The 27,945-nt window shown below is 45.4% G+C and overlaps 2 protein-coding genes across 2 annotated transcripts in view; one reads left to right on the top strand and one right to left on the bottom strand.

Moving 5' to 3' along the window:
• The window catches only part of rdgC (retinal degeneration C), a 352,883-nt gene that overhangs the window by 258,040 nt on the left and 66,898 nt on the right, over positions 1–27,945 (bottom strand). The window lies entirely within an intron of this gene.
• Positions 24,803–27,945, top strand: part of LOC135898121 (PDZ domain-containing protein 8-like) — a 47,625-nt gene continuing 44,482 nt past the window's right edge. The window contains exons 1-2 of the mRNA XM_065426868.1: positions 24,803–24,898; positions 26,205–26,389. Coding sequence (XP_065282940.1) covers positions 26,240–26,389 — 150 coding nt within the window. The 5' untranslated portion in view covers positions 24,803–24,898; positions 26,205–26,239. The remainder of the gene's footprint in view (positions 24,899–26,204; positions 26,390–27,945) is intronic.

The raw sequence follows: 27,945 nt of genomic DNA, 5'->3' as shown, positions 1-27,945 counted from the left end.
AGCATTTGTAGTAATAGCAATTTACAGTGCGGACAGCAGTAACTTTCTTATTTCCATTTCCTTTATTTTAAAGTCAAATAAAGAGCCTACTATAATACTACCTATTTACCAACAGCAACAAATGCCGTCAACGTGCATGCGTTGTTACAGTATATCAAATGGCTTTCAGAAGAGGTGGAACATTACAGCTTAAGTGGTAACTCATATACGTAGAAAACAAGTAGAATGCGGTAAATGAAAATTCAAAACTATGGGCAAAGCGCGTTCCTGCTTTCATCTTGTTCGCGTTTTGCTCAACATATATACGTGGCACTTAGGTTGTTTAAAACAAATATCCAAGCGTTGTTTCCACTCATGTATTCTAAGAAAACAATTAATAAACATACGTTTTTTTTTTTGCTGTCTACCTTTTGGAAGGCAAAGTATGAATAGAAGCAGTGAAAACTTAAAAGCATTCACCACATCGAGTCACCGAAATTCCCCTTGCACAAATTTATGCTAGTCTTTCTTACTCATTTTCGTCTCTTGTTTCTTTATTTACGAGGACCATTTCAATGCACAAAATACGCCCGCGCTTGCCTCTGAGAACTGCACGCATGTTGACGTTCTGGAGAGAGAGAGAGAAAGAGGAAAGGGTAAAGGCAGGGAGGTTAACTAGAGGGGAAAATGCGGTTAGTGCAGTTAATGAATGCTCATTTCTTGGAATAATTCTTGACTCAAACTTAAAATTTACGAAGCATATCGCCTATTTAAAGCGCAAAATTTCTCCCGGTATTAGAATTTTACTTAAATCTAGATGTTGTTTTAGCAAACCAACATTGCTGACCTTGTATTATTCTTTTATTCACAGCCATCTTACTTATTGCATTACAGCATGGGGTAACACATATCCAACTCATATAGCACCACTACAGCATTTGCAGGATCAAGCCATCCGGATATTGTCATTCAGCTCATACAACTGCAGTGCTTCTGATATGCTTTTCAACCACAGAATACTTTCAGTAAAAAATATTGTTAAATATAAATTAGCCATAACATTATTTAAGGTAATACGTAATCCTTCTCCAGTAAATATATTTTCTACGGCTACTTTGGTTAACTTGAACCGCACAAGGTTTGCAGCTAACAACAATTTCTTTTTGCCACTAATACATACTAATTATGGAAAACAATCTGGATATTTCGCAGCATTATCCACTTGGAACAGCCTCCCATTAAATGTCAAGCACTCTTCTTCTTTGAGTTGCTTCAAGAAAACATTATTCACTTTTCTACTAGATATCCAAAATAATCCACATATCTAAGCTATTCACCTCACTCCTGCTCATTTCCTTGCCGTTTTTTTTTCTTTTTTCTTTAGTTTTCTTTTTCTCTCATTTATAGCCTTTATAAGTATTTTGGTTTGTTATGTTGCGAATGCCCTAAACTGCTGTTTTAATTGTACGACTAGCTATTGACTTTATATTACTTTACAGTTTGTACTTATACTTTGAATATTCTTCCTCATAGTGACTACTGTATTGCTGTTTTATGCCTTGTATTTCCTTTAACGTATATATTTTCTGTCAGGAGGTCCCCTTTCAGCCACATGCTCTGGGACCTCCTTCTCTATACTTATGTAAACATGTATGTCTCCTTATTAAAGAAATAAACTGAACTGAATACCCTACGCTAGGGAAAGAGGGGAGGGGGAGGTAAAGTGATAACAAAGTCTGGAAGAAAGCGAGCTGCATGACACACATGGCGAGCGACCTACAGCACCACGGGCTATGCAAGAGAAAGCCTGCGCGCTTTGAGCGGTGACGTCATGTCGAGACACTGGGAGTCCGTAAATTTGAATGGCGGCCGTGGGCTACGCCTAGAATAATCATATTTTGTTTTTCGAAAGGGTGCGCATGGTTTTCAATGAGAACATTGGCTGCCGACATAACACCACAGTCATGATTTTCAGAACGCGCACGCTTCATTTCTGTTTGCTTATTTGTTTAGTTAGTTAGTTAGTTAGTTAGTTAGTTAGTTAGTTAGTTAGTTAGTTAGTTAGTTAGTTAGTTAGTTAGTTAGTTAGTTAGTTAGTTAGTTAGTTAGTTAGTTAGTTAGTTAGTTAGTTAGTTAGTTAGTTAGTTAGTTAGTTAGTCTTCATTTGTTTTCATACTTCGAAGCGCTTTATTGAGCTATTACAGTTGTGAGAGTACTAGGCAAACCATATGTAGAGACAAAAAAAAATTCGGCAGAGACAAGAGTGCTTACGTGTGGGAATGCGAAAGTATTGTGCCGCTTGTAAACGTCGGAACGCCTTGAACGCGCTCATGTTATACACTCATGACGTGGTACCACCTCCTCCTCATTGGCTGCGCCTTTACGTCACGTGCCAGTGACGCACACACTAGACACACCTTTAATCAGCCAGAACCGTGGCTCCGCCGTCGCGTTGGGGGAGCGTGCTCGTCTCGCACCCGCACCGATATTTATCAGACTTTCTTTTCAAAGTAATTAATTTACTTTGCTTACAGGAACGTCCCTGAGAAATGTGACGTCAATCGGAGCACCCTTTGACGTGCTTTTACCCTTTGCGCTGTCGGCCATTTTCGGTATTACGTTTAGGTCACGCCGACTACCATGGCTTTTCGCTCAATGGGCCATACAATACTTTCGCATTGAAAACAAATTCCACAGAACCCATCTCATTATGACTGTCGATGTCAATGTGATTAGCATGTAGTGAGACGCCGTATTGCGGAAGAGAGCTTTATTTAGAATCTGTAGTGGTCATTCTGAAATTTCGGCTGCTTCGGCTGTACGCGTCATGCACACTCTGGGATCGCCCATTACTTTGCTGTCAGCCCATGGCACTCGCTCGCCAAGGTTGGCAATGATCAAGACGTGCATGCATGACGCTGATGGCCTGACGACGACGGTGGGAGAGGAATCGGATGACAAAGCTGGAATGATAATGGTGGAACGACCACGATGACATCACGTGGTGGGTCACAACGGCGGCGTAATTACTGTTGATTGGCAACAGCATGATTACGATCGAATGACGAAGGAATGACGTCGATGGAGCGGCCTAGGCGATATGACGACGACAAGGCACGACGACAATATGGCACGACGTTTCTGAAATAGTGACGATGGTACGAAGATCACGTGACGATGACAGTATGACGACGATGGCTTGAGTATATTCTAAATTTGAATGCGTTGGTGCGAGCGTAATGGGTGACTGTTTCTTGCGAATGACCCAGTTTTGCAGGTTAGAGTTTTTATACGCTCTGCACTGCCAAGTGTAGTGGCGTGAGATAAATAGCGAATATGAGATTCTTAGACAAGCGAGTGGGTTGCACAAGCTCTAAGGGTCGGGCGCTACAAAATTTTGCGTAGCCTCGAACTATAAACAGCTACAAGCGAAATTAAACCAAAAACAGCGCACGCACGTATAAGCATGTGCGGCTGCAAATTAACTCCCAAAACTTTGCCTGTCGGAAACTTTGTTTCCGTTCCTTTCACGGGCAGGCTCTGTTCGCGGATGTTCGCGAAATGGTTTCAGGCTGGAGGCTTGTCTGAGGGCCCAACCCTCGACGTGGCAAGCACACCTGCTACCACGCCGTGACCTTTCGGACGCTCTCATGCAAATGAGGGGACAAGTTTTGCTGCGCTACGACTTGCTCGTTTTTTTGCAAACGAGAAGCGCGACATTTGGCTAGTCGAGAAAACCGAGAAGACACGACAATTTTGGCGACACTGCTAAGAATTAATTTAGGTCGGAGATCAAGGAGACAGGGGATCTAACATGGGTCGTCACAACCCTAGTAAAATGATTTCAAGAATACGGGCTAAGAATCTTAGGATAATGACGGAAGGCCCACGCACGGAAAGCTTAAACAGAAGTCGAACAAAGGTTGCAGAGATTGTGCTCGACGCTTTAATTACAGGCGCAATATACGTAGAAATATGAGGCCCTTTGTGCAAGATTGATTAGTTTCGTCAGTTCGCTCATTTACGCTCTATTTAACGTTTCGTCTTTTGACACATTGCAGTCGTCTGTAGCCGACACCCACTTCAAGGAACTCGATCATTAATCATCAACCTCTAATAAGAAAGTAAATCTCCAATACTCAGAAATAAATGGAGACAGAAAAGAAAGAGACAGACATTCCCTATTACTAAATCATACTGTCAATGCTATAGAACAACCAAACAAAAAGCAGACGTGGTTCGAAGCGTACAGTGTGGGACGCGATGCAGCTTTCTTATCATTCTGCCTCTCTGAACATTTCTGACGTATAGTTAGAATTTAGGTTAGGTACATTGATTAGTTCGGCGCAGCGAAAACATCTCACACGCAATGTAGGACAAGACTTTGTGGAAGTCCAATGTGTTTCTAGGAACATTTCACTGACGTGGACCTTCAAAATTAGAGTACAGACATCCGCAGTTGCAAATGTGCCCAAATGGTAGGTTCATTAGTGAATCTAAGATAACTGGATAACCAAGCATTGCATTTTGACGCACAATTATGTGCAGTAAACCTGAAGGGAGGGAACACCGCTGTCTGCAACAGGCGATTGTTAAGAAAAATTTGTGGAATAATTGAGAATGACGCGGGTTAAAGTATAACCTCGCTGTTTTCGCGTCAGGGTTGCACCCTCTAGCAGAGCAGCCAAGCGTTCACGCCATCTTATTAGCATGGAAGGCGGGGGCTAGCGAAGCGGATCGCGTTAAATTGCCGACAACTAGTATACGATCTGATTACGGCAATTACGCGTAGTGGATGTACATGTAATTGCGAAGACACGTTGGAACCTCGCAGCAGCTTGGCAAGCTGGCAGGAAATTGGAGCACACTGCCATTGGAGACCACGCGGTGGGTGATGCGCCCCCTTACTGGTTCCATCGCATGAGGATCAGTGCACCCCACCCCCCTCTCATTACTAACACTGATCGCCGTACCCCTTCCCCGCCTTTCCCGTCCCAAAATCGTCCTTTTCTCGGGTGGGGGTGGTGACAGGGGGGGGGGGGGGGGTTGCAAAATACGCTTGCGGAGACCCCGGCAATGAAGCAGTGTACAGTAATTCCTGCAACGTCCGCCTCTAAGCACTCGTCCTCCCTTACAAATACAAATGAAAGTTAGAAGCGTAACTTTAGGGCCGTCTGCATTCAAGGTTTCCCGATGACTCAAATGATCTCTTTCACAAACGTTTACTTGATGCTTACAAAAGTAACAAAGTATCACGTACAAAGCGAGAAACCTCGAATAGGCGGCTCGGAAGCTATGCAAGCCCGTGGTATGCAGCCTACGGGGTCTTCACGCTAAGTTACCTATAAAGCGTACTCCGTTTCACAATAATGTGCTGCAGAACTGGCTATAGTATAAGTGAGACGAGCTCGCGCGCAGAACTGCGCCCGAAACTGTTCTCGGAACAAGGCACAGACGGCGCTTTAACGCCTTTCTGCGTAGCGAGATGTGCCTTCGCTTGACGCACTTCTGATAGGCCGACGCCAGCTGCGGATTATTCTCCAGCGCTGACGTTAATGCTATAGTCGGTCATAAAGATTAGCGTAATGAATCCCACGTTCTTCCAGGTCTTTGAACATCACTGTTCCACTGCAGCGCCTCAGATTAGTGAAACAAAACGTAAGCCTCTTGCCAAATTCCTATATCCAATGTCCGAAACAGGCAACGAGATACCCCGCCGTAGCCTATGGGCTACACACAACTGGTGCTTCTCTTTACACAAAACATTTCTTTTTTTTACCGGTCAGGGATAGACCCTGGCCGTTCTAGCTGATAGACTGCGTGGTTAGGCGGACATTAGTGGTGAGAAAAGCTTCAACGATAGCCTCACTAATGAACTAAATTATGCGAAATAACTTCCTATTTACTAATTTTAGAGCACGTGTAATTGCTAAATTGAAGCTGCGGAGTAGAAACCATGTATGAAATTAGTACAACTGTCAATGTGTGCAGCCTTAAAATGTGATATGAAATAAATTGGTGTTCCAGTTAACATTTTCCCAAAAGCGTGCATCTAAAAGTTTGGGACCATCTTAGGTAGAATGCCAAGACATTTCAGCAGGTATTTGGGACGGACATCTCGCTAGTGGTGCTAATCTTTGGATTTCTGCTTGGTAGACATGATTTCAGGACTCCTCAACTTCAACATCGCAGTTAGAACACGCGTACTAAAGTTAGCAAATAAACGCTTCTTAACACACCTTAGGCAATTAGTGAAACTATCATGGAAATTTTTCTTGCTGCTAATGTCCACCCAGCTACGTAGACATATATCCGAAAATGGCAGGGGCTTAACTATAATAGCTTGTTTTAAAGTAAAGCCTCCCGTATAAAAAGAAACACTCCGCGTAGGCGAACCGATGCATCGCGTCAGTTTGAGGCGCTTCATGCATGTACAGATTAGGAGAAAACAAAAATAAAGAAGCAAGTGGCCCTATCCAGATGAGAGAGAGAGAGAAAATAATGTAGAGAAAGGCAGGGAGGTTAACCAGAGGTAGTTCCGGTTGGCTACCCTGCGCAGGGGGAAGGGTTAAGAGGGATAAAAAGAGAAACAGAGTAGAAGGGGGAGATAGAAAGAAAGGGAGACAAGCACGAACAAAGCGCGTACACTACAGAGCGGTAGGGGGCGGCATTCTTAGAGTCTGTCGTGAAGCCCCGCGGACCGCAAGAACCTTACTAGCGCGAGTAAGGCCTTCAACGCGGATGTTCTTTCGGAGCATTGGCCTAAAGCTTTTAGTTCTGAAAGTGGACGATTGTCCAACTGGTCCAGCACTCTGCACATCACTTGTCTCTCAGCACTGTATCGCGGGCAGACACAGATAATGTGTGCGAGCGTCTCGTCGATGTTACATGTGTCGCACGTGGGGCTGTTGGCCATTCCTATGAGGAAAGCATAGGCGTTTGTAAAGGCAACGCCTAGCCACAGACGGTAGAGCATAGTCTGTTCACGTCGGGGTAATCCAGGCGGGAGGTGCATCCGTATGTCCGGAGACAACGAACGCAACCGACACATTGTGAAAACATTCGAGTCCCACAGGGGCAAAGTACACTCACGGGACATCAATCGCAGCTGAGCCGCAGCGTCTGTTCGCGAAAGCGGAATGAAGACTCGTTGACCACTGTCATGTGCAGAACGGGCGGCTTTGTCGGCGTGGTCATTCCCGCTGATGTTACAATGTCCTGGAAGCCACTGAAAGATTATGTTGTGTCCCTTGTCATAGCTTTGGTGATATATGTGCCGAATTTCTGAGGCCAGTTGTTCATTGGGTCCGTGGCGCATTGGGCTTCGTATGCACTGAAGGGCTGCCTTGGAGTCACTAAAGACTGTCCATTGTTGCGGTGGCTTCTGCTTAATGAAATCAAGTGCAGCACGGAGCGCCGCGAGTTCGGCACCCGTCGATGTGGTCACACATGAAGTTCTTAATTTGATTTCCTCAGATTGTGCCGGGAATATGACTGCAGCAGCAGAGCTGTTGAGTTTTACCGAACCGTCTGTGTATACATGTTGGCGGAATCTGTGCACGTTGTGAATGTGCTCCAAAGTTGCTTGTTTCAAAGCTTGCAATGGCGCTCCAGCTTTCCTTCTGATACCTGGAATTGTCAGTTCAACTTGCGGCCGGTGCAGACACCACAATGGATCTGACAATCGTGTAGCGGGCGTAAATCCTGATGGCAAGTACGATTGATGTCTTGCAATAGTTGTAGCAAAGGTTGAAAGTGGCCTCTTTGCAGGCAAGCAAGCAAGATGGTGTGAGGGAATCCGAGTCAGGTGTCGGATGTGCGCTCTCAGGACATCTGTATCAATGTATACTGTCAAAGGAGCGTCTCTGGCTATGGCCACTGTCGCAATCGATGACGTAGTTTTGGGAAGACCGAGACAAGTCCTGAGTGCTTGGGCTTGCACGCTCTGTAGTTTGCGAATATTCGTGGTGCAAGTATTTCCTATTACAGGTAAGCTGTACCGCAGGAAGCCCAAAAACAGTGCTTTATATAGTTGCAACATTGATGTATCCAGATGGTTTTCTTAAGAAGTGACTGCGAGAACAAGTATGAATTATATTTCACAGCTTCGAGCTATACCAAGTTGATTATTTGTTAAGTCGTTGCGCCAGTAAAATGAATATGTGTTCAGTGAGTCTGATTTCGCCGAAGCGACGTCATAACTCCGATCACCGCTCATTAATGTGGCTCGCGCGGTTGCTGCTGGCACTGACAGTGATTGGACAGCGTGACGCGGGAGAAAGGGAAGATTCGGGTGGGTGGCTTTAAAAAGTAGGAAGGGTGGGAATGGGAGAGGTTTAGCCGAATATACAGATTGGGAAGCGCGCTCTAGAGAAGCTCTGCTTTTGTTTCGTGGTCTCCCGCTGAGCACATCTGTGCCTATTGATCGGCCATCCTGCCGGAGGCTGCGGTCAGCAGCCCCGAACAAAGAAATGTGCTGCCGGCGGAACGCTATCAGATTTTATTACAGCCCGAATTAAAGATCGATCGAGCAGCCGCATAAACGTTCGTTCGGCTGCTTGCTCCTTCGTGGCATGATATGGGCTCTGCCTACTTTTTAATGGAGACTGCATTTTCTTTTTAAGGCCTTACTCCCCTCCCCGGGCTGCCCCATTTCTTGACCGAGGACATGGCGAGGTTTTATTTCACTTATGCAGTTGGAGCGAATTGTTTTCTCGTTCCTTATTAATTAATTTCTAAGTTAGCCTATCGGACGCGAGTTAAAACGCACTGAATAAAAGAAAAACAAAACGAAAACGTTTTAATGAGTAGAGAACCGGTCAGTAAAGGAATTAGGACGGGTGAACTTGGAAGGTCGTTAACGGGCCGCTCGGGTAGAAGTTAGTCTGTGCCCAAAGTGCAATGAGAGACAAATTTCTCGCAAGACGGTCTCTTGCTGATTCTTCTCCGGAGCTTGGAATCTCATTTTTTATTGTTTGGTTTCCCTTAAACTACTACGTTTTTGATGCGTTTTATACCTTTTATTCGTTATATACGTTTTATACGTTTTATACGTTTACTACGTTATTTTCCTATTACTTTTTATTTTATTTTTTATTTTACAGCTGAAGAAAGTAATGTAAGATCATAGCAGCGTTTAGTGTCGGAAAAAGCAAAAAAAAAACGCGAAGTTTCCAACCCATTGTCGAATTTTCCGGCAGCTAATGAAGTTTGAAGTTTTTAATTTCAGGCAACGAAGGACGAAGCATAAACAGTTGCCTAGGGGACCAACGAAAAGGCAGAAAAACCGGTCAGGGCGGCTCCTTCTCCCCGAAAGCCCATATTCACCACCAAAATGACGCAAAGCTCAGTGTTACAATTTCACAAAAGCTATAACAGTGCAGAAAAAAACACAGCATAAGACACAACGAGTAGCTGTGTAGAGAAACGCTTTTGAACATAAATATACGTAACTAAGAATTATTACATTTGAGTGACAAAAACTGTACAAGTGGAGCCAAAAAGATGACAATATTAATGCAGGCAAATGACAGCGAAAGATTTATTTTCGCGACTTCCAAATGACACAAAGTGTAAAATAGACAAACAGCGAATACTTTTAGACAACATGGCACAAGGTTTATGTTTGTATTGTTAATAAATATGAATGTACCTCTCTTTTAAAAACACGGTATGAGCCGATCTCCCCAATCAAAGGAGCTACAGAAATGTGTTGGTTTTAAAAAATGCGTAATCTGATAGCTTAGTTTTCCGGCGCCGTAATTGGCTCGTGGTTTTCCTGTCCTGTAAATAGTAGAATCTTATGGCGTAAGTTGTGACAGTGGTCTCTCGCAAGATGCCTCCGAATAAAGACCTGAGGGATTATATTTTACTTGGTTGTAGATAACTACTACCATTTTTTTTTCGCGACGTTTCTAACGGTTAGTACTCCATGTTTCTTTTTTTCTTTTTCTTTTTAAGAGACGCCGTATGAAACCTGTGTGATACTCTTTCTATTAGTCGTATAGCTTTCTTTTGCAAGCCATGAATTCTATCTGTGTTTGCTTTAGTCGTAATCCTCCATACAAGAAGACAGTAGCAGACATGCGAATGCACTATTGTGAAATATAGTTGTTTTTTAATCATTGTGAAAGCAGTTGTCGTTATTTACAAATAATACCCGTAGATCATGAAATACATGCAACGGACATAATAGGTGTGCAAGGACCAGTCTAAGTGCTCTTGAATAAGTACCCCAAGTTATTTATGTGCTGTGACACGTTCAATTTTTCGCCCCTCAAAAGTCATGTCAGCTTCTCTCGTGATAGTCTTACTACGTGGACAGAATAAAACATATTACGTTTTGTTAGTGTCTAGTTCTAGACTATAATTTTCGAGCCAGTCAGGTAGATGTCACAACCAAAGCTTTGCCTGTTGTTCAAGGAGAATGAGCGCGTTACCAGGGAAGAATACATGCATTAGTGTCATCAGCGCATAGAAATATGTCGGCTGTGAATGGTATGTTAGGAATGTCGTTAGCATAAATAAATAAAAAGCAAAGGGCCTAGGATTGACCCTTGTGGGACGCCACATGTTATTTTACCCATATTAGATTTAGTGTCAGTAACCACAGTACATTGCTGACGATCACTCAGATAACCTTTTATTAGTTCTAAAGTCATTCCTATAATTCTGTGTTTAGGAAATTTTAGCAACAAGTGAATCGAAAGCCTTCTTCAAATCAATAAAGCCTTCTAAACTGAGTAATTTATGTTCAAAATTGTCAAGTATTTTTTCTTTAATATCTAGTAGGGCCGGTTCAGCAGATTTTTTTTTGGGGGGGGGGGACTTAATGTTGGTTTGTGATCATCTTTTCCTTTAGTAAATAATTACAAAGTCGTAAGTTTATGACCTGCTCAACCACTTCAGAGAATATAGGCGATAAAGAGATTGGCCTCTGATTATTAAAATCATTTTATTGCCGTCCTTAAAAATAGCCGACACCCTTGTGATCTTTAAATCATCAGGGAAAATACCAGAACTAAGCATTATGTTAGATATTTGCAATAGCGACTGATCTATCTGAATATGGGCAAGTGCTTTAACAGGCCGATGTTTTAATTCATCAACGCCGCATGCACAGTTCAGAAATTATTGTTCTTTGTTTAAGATCATTCGTTCGTTCGTTAACGCAACAGCGTTAACGGCCCGGTGCCGCATAAAATGCGGTGTAGGCGCCGACGGAGTTATCCGTGAGCGAAAATTGCCGCATGTATTTAGGTGCATGCATATGCCACGCCTTGCTATATGACAGGCGGTATATCTGTGTTATACTGCCACACCATTCTATCACTAAAGTTGCGCATACCTTGTCTTACATTTTTCACAAAATTATTCATCGGAATTTTGAGAATGACAGCTACAAAGAAATGTCAAGCAACAAAACACCGCCTGCGCATGCCTTTCAGTTAAATCTTCTCAGACGTCGTCTTCCTCCTCTTCAGTGCAGCCACACTGTAGTGGCTGTTTCTTAGCAATATTAAAAGTGTGAAACAATAACAGAAACCTGAAAATGACGTAATTGTTTTTTGTTTTGTTTTTTTGCGTGGATGGGCGCATCCTCCGGGATCGGCCCACGCAAGAGGCCGCGTTTTTACCAGAAAGCTCGCCTTCGTGCATAGAATTCACCGCCAACGTTTCCCGTCAAACATTACGGTTACATAAGCTGCGGTTGCCGGGAAGCGTAAGAAGCAGTCGGTGATCTTTGAATGCTATCGCATTCCACTCTTAAAGGCGAAGTTTAGGCGTCCTCCAAGGTTTCTTTTTTAGTATTTTTGCAATAGTGTGTATATTTCAGATTCAGTTGTGGGGAAAATAAAAGCTGGGAACATGAAACCTTAAAGATAACCATTGCTATCACATACATACATACATACATACATACATACATACATACATACATACATACATACATACATACATACATACATACATACATACATACATACATACATACATACATACATACATACATACATACATACATACATACATACATACATACATACATACATACATACATACATACATACATACATACATGCGTACATACATACATACATGCGTACATACATGCGTACATACATACGTACATACATGCGTACATACATACATACATACATACATACATACATACATACATACATACATACATACATACATACATACATACATACATACATACATACATACATACATACATACATACATACATACATACATACATACATACATACATACATACATACATACATACATACATACATACATACATACATACATACATACATACATACATACATACATACATACATACATACATTATTCGATAGATTAGATTATTTAACGCACTATCATCTGGGAGAACTGTGACGTCAAGTGGAGCCACTCATTACGAGTAATTTTTCTATTCCTTCCGATATTATAACGTCCTTTGCTGACCTTTTGCATCGCAGGAAGAGTAAATGAAAGACGGTCGACCAAGGAAGAAAACGCAGACACCTCCCTTTAAAGCGCCATCTTCACTTTCTATTCCCCCGTAGCAACATGAAGAAGCGAACTGTAACCTTCCTATAGGACGGCGTATATGTCGCACATGCACGTGACAAGCTGAACGCACTCACTGGATCAGCAATAAGTGGTCGACAACTTAGGATGCGCGGATGCTGCGCCGTCTCGTTGTCTCTTGGTCACTCCTTGTCGGGCTCCTGTCGCACCGGTTCCCTTACCACTAGCCTTCGGTCACTTATTTGGCGACAGGCGAAAATCTTGCTAGTGCGCTATTTTGCTGGAACTTAGTGTATGTGTGCTTATGTATGTGTGCTTGTTACCATGACACGGATGGGCTAGGATAGGCCATGACGCTGCCGGAACCTGAACACGATCACCACAACCACCACAATTACTAGGGCCCGCTGCCTGCTGGTTGAGCGAAGAAAAATTGGCGTTTCTGTTTTTTTTTTTTTCACCTATAGCTGCTAGCCAAGCACAGTGTATTCCTGAACCAGCTAGCTCTCACTCATCGTAGCATTGAGCTCAGCTTGCTTTGACTAAACGGAGCAAGAGGGCATGGCACAAGGTACAGACACTGGAGAGTGTCGTGTACTTTTGCGCTACTTAATTGTACAATATCACCATGTAGTGCAGCAAGCAACTACTGCCAGCTTGCTACTTGGGATGACCGAGGGCCTTGTAGCAAAAACGGGAGCTGCTGCCCTGCAGTGCATCCACGTATTGAGCGGCGGTGCGCGAAGACTGGTGGGGGCGATAGAAGAACACCCGTCTCCTACCTACAGGAAAAGCGCAACGGTCGAATACCTGCTAGATAGCGGAACACATGTGAGCTCTGCAACGTCGCCTAGGGATGCCTAAGCTCCAATCGAAAATCATGCTTTGGCCGGAAGATCACAGAATGCGCAGGCGCCGCCTGCGCCCGCCGCGCCCCCTGTCAACGCTTATACAGTCTAAATCTCGTTCCGCACGAGTTCAACTCAGTGAGTGTAACCTATTCTGCGAATATTTTCTAGAAATTAACAGCGTAATAATGTACGGGTTATCAATCTTTCCTCTCAACGTCACAGCTCTAGAAGTGCAGGTCTTCTTGCCAATAGGAGGAGCTGTACAGACAGACACTCTGGCGCAAGAGCACGAGGTGGGGTGACAGTCTTCTAAAGATTCCCACGTCCTAAAAGCGAAAAAGTCGCACGTGCTGAGCAACGCATGTCGCTGAAAGTAAATCCATACTTCGATTGCCCATTCTCGTACTGCACCACTGTCTCCAGTTTGTTACGCCGAACGTCAAATTGAGATATATAAAAACGAGCTTCCAACGTCGACTTCGGGGAACAGCCAACACCGAGAAAAGGACGAATAAGACCGTATCAGATAGCACTAAGAAATATAAAAAAAATTTAGAAGAAAGAAAGAAAGAAAGATGATGAGAAGCTGATAGGGAGGCGGCGGTGCACGTCGTCAGACAGTCATAAAAGAACCAAGAGCCCGAGTTTGCGAAGCTGGAACGACTCGACTAGCTGTGTCATTTCATTCGTAAAATAAGAGAAACACCAGTGAATAGCTCAGTCGGGACCGTTCGTGCAGATGAAAATCCCACTTGGTCATCGTCATTTAATGTCCTGCCGGGCAACAGCCGCTGCGGAAGGCTTCGTTCTGCCGGCATTTGCAGCGAACGTCTCAAAAGCCCACCTGAGCCTCTCTTTTGACAAGGAAAGTTGAGTGCCTCGGAAGGAACTACGCACAGCGGTCCGCGACTAAGCGTTCATTTGGAGAATCCATCGTCGAGGGCTGCAGTCCCGCGAGAAAGACAAAAGAGTGCGATAAATGAAGCTTTCTTTTAATATGCACAAGAGCGCGTTCGAACCATCATGTGCGACAAATTATTTTATGCGACGCTTTCGGGAACTTTTCTATCTGAGGCGTTAGTCGAGGACGGAGGTGGTTAAGTGCGGGAAGCAAATTTATCGCCCGTCTTTTTCACCCTCGCTTCGCCAAAAATCTCGCGTTTTGCGGAGACTTAGTCCGTTGCGGCTGCGGACTACATTTGCAGTTGCCTGTATTTCAATTGTGATCCCACGTGGATAAGGAGAGTAAAGACGCAATCAGCGTCGCAGCAGTTTGCTTTTACATAATATATTCTTGTTTCCCTGTTCGACGATCGACGATGCTTGGAGGACCACGACGTGGCTAAGCCGTGCTCACAGGAATGGTTCAGCGCCGAAGAAGATTCTTGGTTTTCTCCGCCCTGTATAGTGGCCCCTTTTCTTCGTGCTTGGCACTTAATATTGTATCCCATCGTATCGCCAGCCCTATTTAGAGAGAGAGAGAGAGAGAGAGAGAGAGAAAGATAATTTTTATTGCTCACCAAGCCCCTTTAGTACAGAGGCCCCACCAGTCTCAGCCCCCACTTGACCTGTTTTATGAAGAACTGTTGTACGTCCCGCCAGGTCTGAGCTGGTTAGCTATGCCTCCCATCGCTCCATTGTGTGGCGTGTTTTATCAAACGGTTGTGATTCACAATTCCATGTAATGTGGTACTGCAACACATTTTTTGGTACTTGGAGGAAGTCTGCATAAAACTAGGCCTGCATGTAACCCCATGTGCTGTTTATTCAATTCGACATTGTGAGCTTTGTTTTTCTTTTGAGTTGCAGATGAACTTGAAGGGCAGAAAAATAGCATAATAGAGTTTTAGCTCGCCGTGCAGTGTAGACGAAATTATGGTTCCGCATAGTGCGTTTGTGGTGACATTGATGCAATAGCCAGTATATTAAGCGACACAATGTTCTTTAATATAATTTGTGAATATAGTTAATATAACTAGTAATACAACTATGTGGGTGACGGGGTGACCAACATATTGCTTGCGGACAGTTCTGATTTTTTTTTTCTTCACAGTATGACAGCGCCTGAAACACCTGAAACAGGCGGAGTTTTTACAGCGTTATGTTATCAATGAGAATTTGTTTTCTTTTGATTTGTTTTGGGCTTGTTTGTTTGTTTGTTTGTTTGTTTGTTTGTTTGTTTGTTTGTTTGTTTGTTTGTTTGTTTGTTTGTTTGTTTGTTTGTTTGTTTGTTTGTTTGTTTGTTTGTTTGTTTGTTTGTTTGTTTGTTTGTTTGTTTGTTTGTTTGTTTGTTTGTTTGTTTGTATGCCTGCCTTCAGGCATTGTTCAACTACGTCTTTACAAGTACACAAACAGATTTCTTCCGCACGGGATGTCTGATAAGGAGTGGTAGTAAGGGCCAGGAACTCAATTTTCTAGGTCGTGAGGGTGTCCTGCACAAAGGCCTGTCGCTCAAGGAGGTGGCAAAGATGGGCATGAAGAAGTGAAATCCACAACAAGCTTGTCATGTTCACGTTTTCGAAAATGGCATCGAAGAACAGGCACGATACGGGTCACGGTACTGTTGCAGCTGCAAGTGAAAGCCGAATAATAGAAATAGGGTTTTAGAAAAACCTATCCATGAATTTCGCTACGTTAAGGACGACGGTGTGAAAACTTCAACGATGCACGAAAGCGGTTGTTGTGCACTGTAAGGACGACGGCAGTACTGGAAGTTAATTTTCGATTAAATGAGCAATTGCTTGTTCCATGTTTAACCCTCATTTCGAGAGTTTTAATAATCCCTGAGGATTACATTAAGCTCGAAAGGTGTTGATATCTACCAGAGCGCTTGTTCGATTGAAACCGGTACTGCCTTTGCTCGTATACAGCGTTCTGACTCCGAAAAAAAAAAATGGTAGCCTGGTGATGGCTTCACTAAGATGACGCCTTCTCATCGAACACGATGCAAGCCCTGTATCTGCGCTGCCGAGGGTATGTATGCGGCTTCCGCCTAGGTTGTTTCTCCGATAACTTCAATTAAGTGCCAATATCTTGACGAGATCCGTTATATGGCATACATGTTATAAAAAGAGACGCGACACTCTCACTCGAAACGCAATGCTGTAAAAAAAATGGCTGTGGCTTAGGTAAGGTTAAGCCCAGGATGCGAAGCATACTAGCCTTTATTTTAGTTGTTGAACCACTGTTTAGCTTGGTGAACTGCTGTTGCTTGGCTATATTTGGTTCGGCTAGACGAAGAAACAACTCATGCGTTACTCTGCTTCGCCTTGGACGCCCCGCATTGGACGCGGTGAGCGTCGAGCAACGCAGCGTTCGGCGCGGCAACGAAATGTGCGCCTGAGCAAGCGACGCACGCCTGAGCCTTAGAAACAGCTCGTTTCTAAGGCAACACCGCATTCACTAGAGGCGCTTTTGTACCGCTTTGAAGCTTCGTACTCGTGGCTCAGTGGTAGCGTCTCCGTCTCACACTCCGGAGACCCTGGTTCGATTCCCACCCAGCCCATCTTGCAAGAGTTGAGCCAAAGCCACTTCTCCTCTGTGGTGACGTCACGGTGTCACGTGGTTTCATGGCGACACCGCTGCGCCTGAGGAGCTGAGTTGAGCCCTCGTAATATGCTTCGCATAAAAGCACATATCGCAATATAATGCGCATGGTACGGCAACCATTTAACATAGCCCGTATGTCCCAAGAATATAGCTACAAAAGCAGCAGCGATACCTCGTTTCGAACAGTATGCGTGAACATGTCATCTTCGTAGAACTGAATTCGTAATAACACTACCGCCAGGGCTCTCAAAGCGATACCTGTCCCAACGATCCGCTTAGATAGCGCGGGTGTCTTTAGAGGCTAGCGTGCCATTGTTTTACATGAAGTGACTAGAACGAAGCGCCAAAGGCCTGGACTGATTAGCAAACGAGTTTTACGCCTGTTGAGTGCTCTCCGAGGCCCTTATTTCATGAGCATTTGATGAAATACCCGTGCTAAAGGTCTAACTTTTACGCGCACGAAATCGTTCTCCGTTGGCACCCAATCAGCGAACGTCCTTACATAGCTTCCACAATCGCAAAGCTCCATAGATCGGCACAGGGCGACCCGCCTCATCTCAGTTGCCGGGCTCTTCGCCGCTGGTTCACGCAAAGGGAACGCAAGGAGCGAACGGCTTTGCAAGATGCGAAGAACTGATTTTACACCTAATGTTACACGCCCGCTCCACGCAACGCTACGCGTGAGGCGCGCGCAATGGTGATATGCTTCTCCTGACGCAAACCACGAGGCCCTGCCGGCAGTTGTCATTTCTTGTATAAAATCCAGGTGTTTTAAGCCTCGCCTTTTGCAACACTACCACCAGCCGGCCAACGACGACGCAGTGATAAATCAGGCTCGCACAGACAACTGCGCTAACAAGCTCACTCACGATGGCGCTCACCAAGCGGCTAGCGGAGGTGTGACGAGAGAGAGAGAGAGAGAGAGAGAGAGAGAGGGGGGGGGGTGCAAAGAGTTAGAGGATGCAGTAGAGGTGCAGAGGAGAACGCACCATTGGCAGAGGGGTGAGCAGGATGATCGTTTGCGTTGCAGCGCGTTAACACGAGCGCAGCGGCAAAACAAACACGCGACGCGAAGCATTCGGCGCTGCAATGCACGAAACGTGACGGCGTCGCCCAAGCAATCGAGATTGGCCATTTGATGTCTCAGTCGTTGTGCGTTCCCTTCCACTCGCGCGCAGCAGACGGAGGAATCAAGTGGCCTACGAACAAAATAAGTTAAAAATTACCAGCGCATAGCTCATTATTGAGACACAGCGCTGCAGAGGCGTAATATACACACAACTATACATAGAACACAATAATGAACGAGTGAGCGATATAGTTGTGTGTCCATTAAACACGTGCAGCGCTGTATCCCAATAATGCTATTCCGACTAGCCCCGACGTAAGCCTTAATCAGTGTAAACTCGCCTATTGACGGTGTTATTGGAGTGCAAGAACACACAAAGGTGATGGGAGCTCCTCGAGATGAAGCTGAATAGTCGTTATGGCAGCAACTATCTCTGCAATATGCGCGATTTATTGCGTGGGTTTGGTGTGCAAATAATGAATCACCTCGAGATCACGCCTACTTTGGCACATGGCCTCCATTATTTTGCTTTGCAAGTGCGAAGACAACATCTTACGTTCCGTGGTGAACGCCGCCGTACGGAAACCCTTGCCAGCAGAAATGGGCATACAGCGCCGCAACGTCTTTACGTGCGGAACAAACAAGACAGCGAAATGGTAATTCCGTGTTCGGGAGAAGAAATACGACTGATCAATTATAACGACGCACACGCGAAAGGCGGAGGGCGCTATACGGTGCCGGCCGATTGCAAAAGTTGCTAGCGAGCGGGCAATCTGGTAATAACGACCGTAGCGCAAGCACGGCTTGTTTAATTGAGAGTGCTATCGCAACTGCCGTAACCACTGCCTCGAGTAACATCAGGAGGCGATCGGGCAAAAACCGGAGCACCCAAATTGCCGTTCATTACGACGCACGATACGACGTTTGCGATCGTCGTTCACACATATTACAGCAAGCTCAGTTCGCCTTGTGGAAGCAGCGAATAAGCGCAGCAGTACGTCGGTGGGCACGGGTATCGAGAATATTTGTCGGAATTCGTAGACAGCGGCGGAGAACCGACGTCCCGACGTAAATGCATGCACGGCTAAAGAAGTGATGCAGCCCGGTCGGTATACGCAACGACGATGCTCAACACTTCATCTCCAACCCGTTCGTTTAATTCTCTTTCATTTAATAAATATTCTACTTGTACGTCACTTGTACGAAAAGTCACTTGTACGAAAGTCATACAGCCCCAACTCGCCATTATAATAGGCAAGTTGGTGCAATATGTTTTGTTGTATGCGTGCAATTTGCAAATCGATATGTGTGTGTGTGTGTGTGTGTGTGTGTGTGTGTGTGTGTGTGTGTGTGTGTGTGTGTGTGTGTGTGTGTGTGTGTGTGTGTGTGTGTGTGTGTGTGTGTGTGTGTGTGTGTGTGTGTGTGTGTGTGTGTGTGTGTGTGTGTGTGTGTGTGTGTGTGTGTGTGTGTGTGTGTGTGTGTGTGTGTGTGTGTGTGTGTGTGTGTGTGTGTGTGTGTGTGTGTGTGTGTGTGTGTGTGTGTGTGTGTGTGTGTGTGTGTGTGTGTGTGTGTGTGTGTGTGTGTGTGTGTGTGTGTGTGTGTGTGTGTGTGTGTGTGTGTGTGTGTGTGTGTGTGTGTGTGTGTGTGTGTGTGTGTGTGTGTGTGTGTGTGTGTGTGTGTGTGTGTGTGTGTGTGTGTGTGTGTGTGTGTGTGTGTGTGTGTGTGTGTGTGTGTGTGTGTGTGTGTGTGTGTGTGTGTGTGTGTGTGTGTGTGTGTGTGTGTGTGTGTGTGTGTGTGTGTGTGTGTGTGTGTGTGTGTGTGTGTGTGTGTGTGTGTGTGTGTGTGTGTGTGTGTGTGTGTGTGTGTGTGTGTGTGTGTGTGTGTCATGCCTAATCAGGAAACGAAGGGTAGATCCCAAATTCCTATGGGTGTCTCAGGTGGCTCCCGATGTGGCAGGCGCCCCGCAGTGATTACGGGCCCCTCGGTGTTAGTGCGCGTCAAGGGGAGGCCCTCCTCTATGAACCGTGCGAGTGAACTCTATGATACCTTGGTGGTGAAGCAGCGCACTGACAAGGACAAGGCGAAGACACACAAGAATACACGACACTCGCTGCAAACATCTACTAGACACACATATTCTTGTGTATCTTCGCCTTGTCCTTGTGAGTGCGCCGCTTCACCACCGAGATATGATGAGTAATCACCAACTAGCTCAACTTTCCACATTACTGAACTCTATGAACAGTACGGACCCTTCTGCGCACATTGCTGCGAACTGTGCGAGTCAAGGGGAGGCCATCCTTCCTCAGACCAAACGGGACCAACGGGTTACTCCACGTGAAGGCGAGCACACGTGCAACACCTTATAGGAGAGAGGAAGCAGCCGCCAATCACTGACCGGACTCAGTACATACCATGTGACGTTGGCATGAGCAATATCCTGACTACGGTTTTAGTGGGCCTATTTAAGTGGCCCTGCAATGTATCTTTTTGTATTCTTTTCTTTCTTTCCTACTTCGTTACCGTGGAATACATAGTGCAAGTTTCCCACTAGAAATCGTCTCGCCCCTGCTTGGTCGCGATAGTCTCCCGGACGCCTGCGGTGTACCGACCCCGACACACTACCCAGTAGTAACGCTGGCCGAAGTTCAAGTAACTGGCGTCGCAACAGTGGGTGTACACGCATGCGCACACACGCACACAGTCTAGCCCCATTTTATGAGTGTGAGAGAAGCGATAGCGTTTCTTGAGTTGTCACCCTAAAGACCCCAGCCCCCAACAATACTGTCATGTGTCTCTCAGCCACAGTACGGTGGTAGCCTGTGCCGCTGGTCGCGAATGTTCGAGTCAGTTAGAGACTTTTATTCTTTAGCGCCTGACATGTAAAGCGACCAGTAAGCTATCGCATTGTGGAAGGCCCGCTCTCTTATATAGATCACATTCGGCACGCTGCACCAAAATAGGACATGCAGCCAAATGAACAAAGTGTCCAGCTCATTACGTTGATCTCGGCTGTTCTTTCCGAAGTTTGTGTCACTCAAGTTGCGATCACGCCAGACCAAAACGCTACTGTCGTCGTCCTTTAGGTGGAAAGCGGGTCCTAACTCGGAAATATAGTAATGTCCTCTGCACTGCTTGACGTGGATCCCCTCTGTCGCGGAACAACCTGTCATGGTCTTTTCAGGCGTTCGGTCGATTGTGCAGAAAGCAGATCGCGTTCAATCTGTCATGACGTGATCGGCTGCGCAAATAGGCTTGAAGCTTCTACTGTTGATGTGCAATGAAGCCCACACAGAGACCGAAGCACTGGGCATCTAATACCGCCACAGTCTCACCAAGAACACTTTGACGCTTAATGTTGGTTCAGGGTGCCTACCAAGTTGACATCTCTAAATTTCCTTAGTTTTCCAGGTTTTCCCTGGGTGCCTTTGCGAAATTCCCTGAGTGACACAAAACTGTTTTATGTCAAGACGGGCTGACACCATGTCACCCAATGCTTTCACTCTGTAGTAAGTATGTTAAAGAAACAAGAAAAACGACTTAATCCAGTTTGGATATTAAGGAGTGGTGTTTAGTTTATTCAAAAAGAAAACAGAAAGGAATGGTTAGTAACGACAGAAAGCTGAGCTAGTTGGTAAGGATTCATTATGCAAAAAGGTGAGGCGTGCAGACAGGACACAAGAGAAGTGGGCAACACGAACGCAGCGTTCGTGTTGCCCACTTCTCTTCTCTTGTGTCCTGTTTGCACGCCTCACCTTTTTGGATAAGGGTTAGTAAAGTGCACAGCTAATAAAATATCTTCAAAAAATGGTAAAACCTATTGCAAATCGAGTCTAACACTCTCAAATACGAATAAAATGGATATGCATACACAAGCAGATATCTTCGAACATGAGCCATTCCTAACAACTAATAGCAAGCTCATTGGCATAAGGCGCGAACTTTGTCCCAAGTGAAATCCTCTCTCAACCGCTGGTAAGTCAACCTCAACTGTCCTGACATATGCTGAAGCAAGATAGCAAGGTGGCCGAGTTGGTTAAGATTCATCGTTCTCTTGGTAACAGCGCAAAGGGACACGGAGAAAAGGAAGAAACATGACAACACGGGCACCCGTGGCATGTTGTCGTGTTTCTTCCTTTTGTTCGTGTCCCTTTGCGCTGTTATCAAGAGAACGATGTGTCCTGACATACTCTCAGTCCGCTCACAACGTCTCAGTGCTGCGTTTTGCTGCGTTAAAGAGTTTCTTTTGGTTTGAACAGAGGGACACCTGCATCTCAGTATCAGCCAACACTTTGTTTTCTTTAGCTCAAGCTCCTTCAACGAAGCGGCGGCACGCTTCCTTTCCCGTTCATTCCTCAATATGTTGGTCCTTCCTGTTCTCGTCCTCCTTGCGCCACGCGTCCGCCCCGCGGACCGTTTGAAACATCCTCTTGGTAAGTTGCACAGTCAACGTCCGATTTCTCGGACACCTTAGGGGCTGCGAAAACGTCCGAAAAATCGGGCAGTTCGAAAAAATGAATGCATGTCTTTCACTGCCCTTAAGAGCTCAAGTCGCCACAGGCACATCCGAAACAGCTCCGAAGCCCTGTCAAACACTTATTAGGGATATCGGTTCTCGTACTGTGACAGGAGATGGCAGGTGCGCTCGTGTGGAATTAAGGAGTAATACTAGCTGCGTGCCGTGAGAATTGTCCCTACCCACACTTCTGCTTCACCGCAATACTTCTGCATATGCTTCACCGTGTAACAAATGCGTATTGAGGTGAACATGACTTTCGGGAACCGGCTTATGCAACGCGCCGTGCCTTCCAAACTTCGAAGCCAATCGCGCGGACCACAAAGGCGGAGTTGGTGCCATTGCTGACAGCGGTGAATTCTTTTAATGAAAAAACACGGCACAGAACGCCAAGAAGCTTAATAGCGGACGTCAAAGCAGATATGCCTAGCGTTGCGGCGTTAGTGGCTACGGCTGCCAGCGGATCTGCGTGCGAGAGCGCCGGTTCGAGGCAGCGAGATAATAAAAAATGCGGTGGTGGTGGCTTTGGTCAGTGTCTCCTCTATGCACTGCTGTGATTAATGCTGTTTCGGACTTGCGATCACGGTAAAATGTTCGGAAAATCGGACGGCGAAGGGTTCTTGCGTCCGAAATTTCAGACATTCCTGTACATTGACTCTATGGGGTACGGGATGGTGCAGCAAAGTCGTGCGAATTATAGGTCGTCTGGAAAGTCGGTTATTGACTTTACACTGGCAACTCCTCCAGACGACGACACGGCGTCAAAGACGACTCGTTACGATTCCTTTGTGTCACTCAAGCCAGAATTACAGCGACTTTCGTACCCTTTCAATAAAATGGCAGCTAATTTTCCCTGACAGAAGCACAAATTCCCTGAGTTTTCCCTGAGTACTTCCAGACTCTTCAACATCCCTGATAATTGCCAGTTTTCCCGGTTTGTAGACACCCTGTGGTTAGAGACCATACGAAGTTGTCCATAAAGCGGTAACTATATGCTGGTATACGGTTAACAAACGTTAACGTTATTTTGTATGCAGTATTTCAATCTTACTCTTTCGTAATCAATATAGTGCCCTCACCAAAATAAGTATTTGACCCTTCGCACTTCATCATACTGAAAGCACGCACTGTCAGCACACTTGAATGCACACCTTATATGCCACGTTGTGAAAGCTGGAGGTCGCCATAATGAGGTAGTAAATTGTACGCCGCCGCATCCGAGGAAATTCACGCCTTCAGTGACCGCTTTCGCACTCCACTGTCTGTTTTATCAGGGGCATATGTCAGCGAGGATCGTATCAAAACTTATATTAATGAAAGGAAAGACCAAAACACCGATAAAGTGGTGTGGTCCAAAGTGATCAAGGCGGTCCACATCACTTTAATTTGCCTTCTGCGTATTCTCTCTCTCTCTCTCTCTCTCTCTCTCTCTCTCTCTCTCTCTCTCTCTCTCTCTCTCTCTCTTTAATGCGAATAGCATTCCTGTCATTTTCAGACCAGTTTTCTTCCTGAAAGTCAAACCGCTTTCGCAAGGCACCCAGAAATGACGGGAGCGCCAGCGTTCTGCAGAAATACGCGCCGACATCTAATTAAGTTTTGAATAAATTAACTGTTCGCAGGAATGGCTTCTTTCAGTCTGATGAAATAAGAGTCTTCGTTCCAACGCACATCATGAATGATCTACATCGAAAAAAAAATAAAGACAGCTAGCTGAAGGTACTTCAAGACAGGACGTGATGTCGTGCAATTATTGATTTCGTATCACAGCTTTTCAAAAAGTACACTGAACATAATTTTAAAGAAATAAACACATCAAAATTGGAGGCACGCATGAAAGTGCGCATACAAAACTGAACGAACTCTGTGTTTCTAAAAGTGTTAACTGTCTCCTCTGATCGCACACTTGCCACATTCCCGAGTATGAGACAATGTTGACGTACAAAGCTTCGTTACAACGTCAGGGTGCAATGCTTGTTAGCCGAAGTGACGACTCTTGGGATCAACCAGCATGGTGAGCCTCTGCGATTACCCGCAGAAGAGGTCGCCTGCTGCAAAGATGGTGTGGTGGCGGCACGCGTCCATTTTGACGAAGACGGCAAGTGCTGTCAATTAGCAAGTGCCACTTGGCTTCAGACGTGGCGTTCGCATCTCATTTCTTGTTTCTTCTTTTTTTTATATTTGCCCTAAATTTGTATAAGAAACTTTACATATCTCTCTGGCTGCTCCCCCGCTGTTGATATCGATCTGTCGTATTTTTGTAGGTTAAGAAGAAGAAAAGAAGAAGAAGAAGCGACCCGTCTCGTGCTTCGGTTTCACTACCCGTCGAACGGGTTGTATCCGCCTTAGCTGCTACCAAGTACCGTAGCTTCGCCGAACGGGTACCGCAGCGTAAGTAACGTCAATGCCGTCATATAGCGACTGCTTGCAAGAGCAACAGCGCTTTGTTTGCCTTCCCGTGGTTGCATAACGCTTCAAGCTTTGGTCTGCGCACGCGTGACGTGATGTGGTGGCATGCAACGCTTGATGCAATGGCAAGCCCAGCATCTTCAGTCATTTCACCGCAGCTGCATGACAGTGCATTGAAGAATCAGGCCTTGCTACATTGTGAATTCTGGGGTGCAATGATGCGCTGGAAGAGAGAGTTATTTAGATTGAATAGGGCGTGCGACTGCTCGCATCGGCGTCTTTAATAGATGCGCCAAGATTGTAGTGTGCTAGCGTCTACACGGGGCTCCAATGCTAAGATCAGTGCTGTCTATTGTTGCTTTTGTTAATGCGAAACCGGAGGAGGTGTCACGACGAATATACGACACTAGAGCCGCTACGCCGGCATGCAGAGCTCAATATTTAACGCATTTCCTGCGGTAGTTGTTCGCATATCGGTTAGGCGCTTCTTTTTATGTTAAAGCACCCGGTACATCCACCTGTCTATAGATAAAGGCGCTGAGACTTCAAGACTCTAAGATGTCATAACTGCGGCGGGAGTTATGAATGTCCCTTTAGAACAGCTCGGCATTCGTAAGCCTTTAAGCCACATATAAATGCCCCCAACCCTATTTTTTTCTAACTTCTGCAGCGATCCTTTTCACGTTTTTTCGGTTTTATATACGAAACCAAAAGCCTTGGAATGGTTTTCACAGAACTGAAAGTTAATCAAGCTGCATGTGTCGGAAAAGGATCACGAAAAACGGAGTGGTGATGCAATCGCTAAAGTCTTCCATTTTGTTGATTATTCTCCTACCAGACCATGAGACGTTCGTTTTTTTTAGTACCCGCCGCCATGGCTGTGTGGGTTCAGTACTCTACTGCTGGGTACGAGGTCGCGGCTTAGAGTCCCTGCCACATTCAAATGGATGCGGGTGCAAACACGTTAGTGTACTCAACTTTAGCTGCTCACGTGGTCAAAGTCAATACAGAGTTATCCATTATGGTGTCTCTCATCGCCCACCGTGGAGCCACCGGACGTATACCTCCGCAATCTGAACAAACCGATTGTATGATTGACCGATTGATTATCTGGGTTTAACGTCCCGAAGCTATAAGCACGGGCTTTGAGGGACAGCATATCGGTGGGCTCAAAAATAATTTCGTATAGCATGTTTTTAGCGTTTGTTAAATGTGCCCGAATCGTGGTCACTCACAGTATAAACGAGACCGAAAAAAATGTGGTGCTGACGCCGGCAACGGTGCGCAGGTCTCGACTGCGTGTACACTGCAAGTGCGGCCGCGATGGCGGTTGCCGTGTTCGCGTTCTGGTTCCTATTCGGCGCAGCTGTCGTGCTCCTGGTGCAGGCCTACTACATCTTCCGTGTCCTCGCGTTACCCGCGTTGCCCCGCGAGAAGGTCGGCAAGAAGTACGCGCCAGCCACCATACCTCAGGTGAAGACAGGTCACGTGCTGCATACACACGCAGCACGCCGTGCCAGCCGCAGGTCGTGCCGTACGATATACCCAGGAAGAGCATGACCCGTATTCACATAAAAGCTCTTCGGCTGTAAAACTCTTCGTAAGAGGAAGTTGCAGCCAATCCTGATGCTGGGCATAATATTGACAAAAGCGGCTAGGCAATGTAACACAGCACTTGCGAATGAAAAGCGCTAAGCCAAGAACGAGCTCTTGAAAAATCGTTCGATGACGTAGCAAGCCCCCCACCATTAATGTGTATCGGGAAATCTTCGAGATAAGGAAATTCAACCAAATCGTCCAACCCTCGTATCTTGAGAAGTTCCCAGTATGATGAATTACAGGAACTTACGTGCCTGCCTTCTGCTTCGAGAAGGCTACAACATCCCGAAATGAATAGCAAGCGCCCATCACCATTTTTAAGATGTGTCAGATCTCGTGAAACGCACTGCAAACGCTCTATTTGGAGCAGGTAACATTTTGTTACAACTCATAAGCACCTACTCCAGCGTGTCAGGGAGAAAGCCTGACACGATGGTATAGTCATTATCTTGTGTATTCTTCATCAGACGTTTGAGTTGCTTTCAACGACAATGATATCGTTTTTAACATATATCGACGCAGTAAGCGAGCAGCGACAATTTATTATGTCAATTGAACGATCGCCACGGACAATTCTGTACTCAGACGTAACGAGGGCTAATTTTATCGAGTAATCTGCTACTGTATTCATCATCATTTCCTAATTACCTTTTGATACGCTAGATAAAGTTGGTAGTGTTGGTCTCTGCTAATAAAATAAAATAAGCGGATACCGGTGCTGTGGCGAACAGCAGCTCCAGGACAAATCGTATAAGAAACCTGCATAACAAACACGCACATAACACAAGCAGAAATAACAAACGACTACGTTGACATTTTCCTTCTTCGCCATTCACCGCTTTGAACAAAAAAAACATTTGCGAATAATCAGCACTTGGTCACCCTTGCCTTGTCACCCTTGTCTAAACGTTGTCTCAAGCGACATTTATTCTTCGACCACTCAAGATTCCCTCTTCCCAATGAACGCCAACCTTTGCAAGGTAACTTTTATAAATGTGGCCATGTCTATTAGCCTTACCTGCAATAAAAAATCACCGGGCAATATGTTTTTTTGTTTTTTTGCCCGCACGGAATGCGACGACAACGCAGCCTCAACTTCGTGAGGTCACGCGCCGGGCAATATGTTTTTTGTTTTTTTGCCCGCACGGAATGCGACGACAGCGCAGCCTCAACTTCGTGAGGTCACGCGCTGCAGCCTCTCTGCACTGCCAGCAGCAAAAAGCGGGGGATTCAACGGCAGCCGTGAAAACAGCGGCATGTGTTTCTTCGCGGCTTACGCGTGCAGATTCGCTCCATTAATCGCATATTTGAATTTCGTATTGATGTATATTCTATGTTCTATATATTACACAAATCTATATCTATATTCGTGCAAAACTGGTCCACAATAAAATGTCGCTTATTGCCTGATGACAAGCAACAGGGAAATC

The sequence above is a fragment of the Dermacentor albipictus genome, chromosome 3, assembly GCF_038994185.2.
Source record: "Dermacentor albipictus isolate Rhodes 1998 colony chromosome 3, USDA_Dalb.pri_finalv2, whole genome shotgun sequence".
NCBI lineage: Eukaryota > Metazoa > Arthropoda > Arachnida > Ixodida > Ixodidae > Dermacentor > Dermacentor albipictus.
The sequence above is the reverse complement of the archived record's forward strand: the minus strand, read 5'-3'. Positions and strand labels throughout refer to the sequence as shown.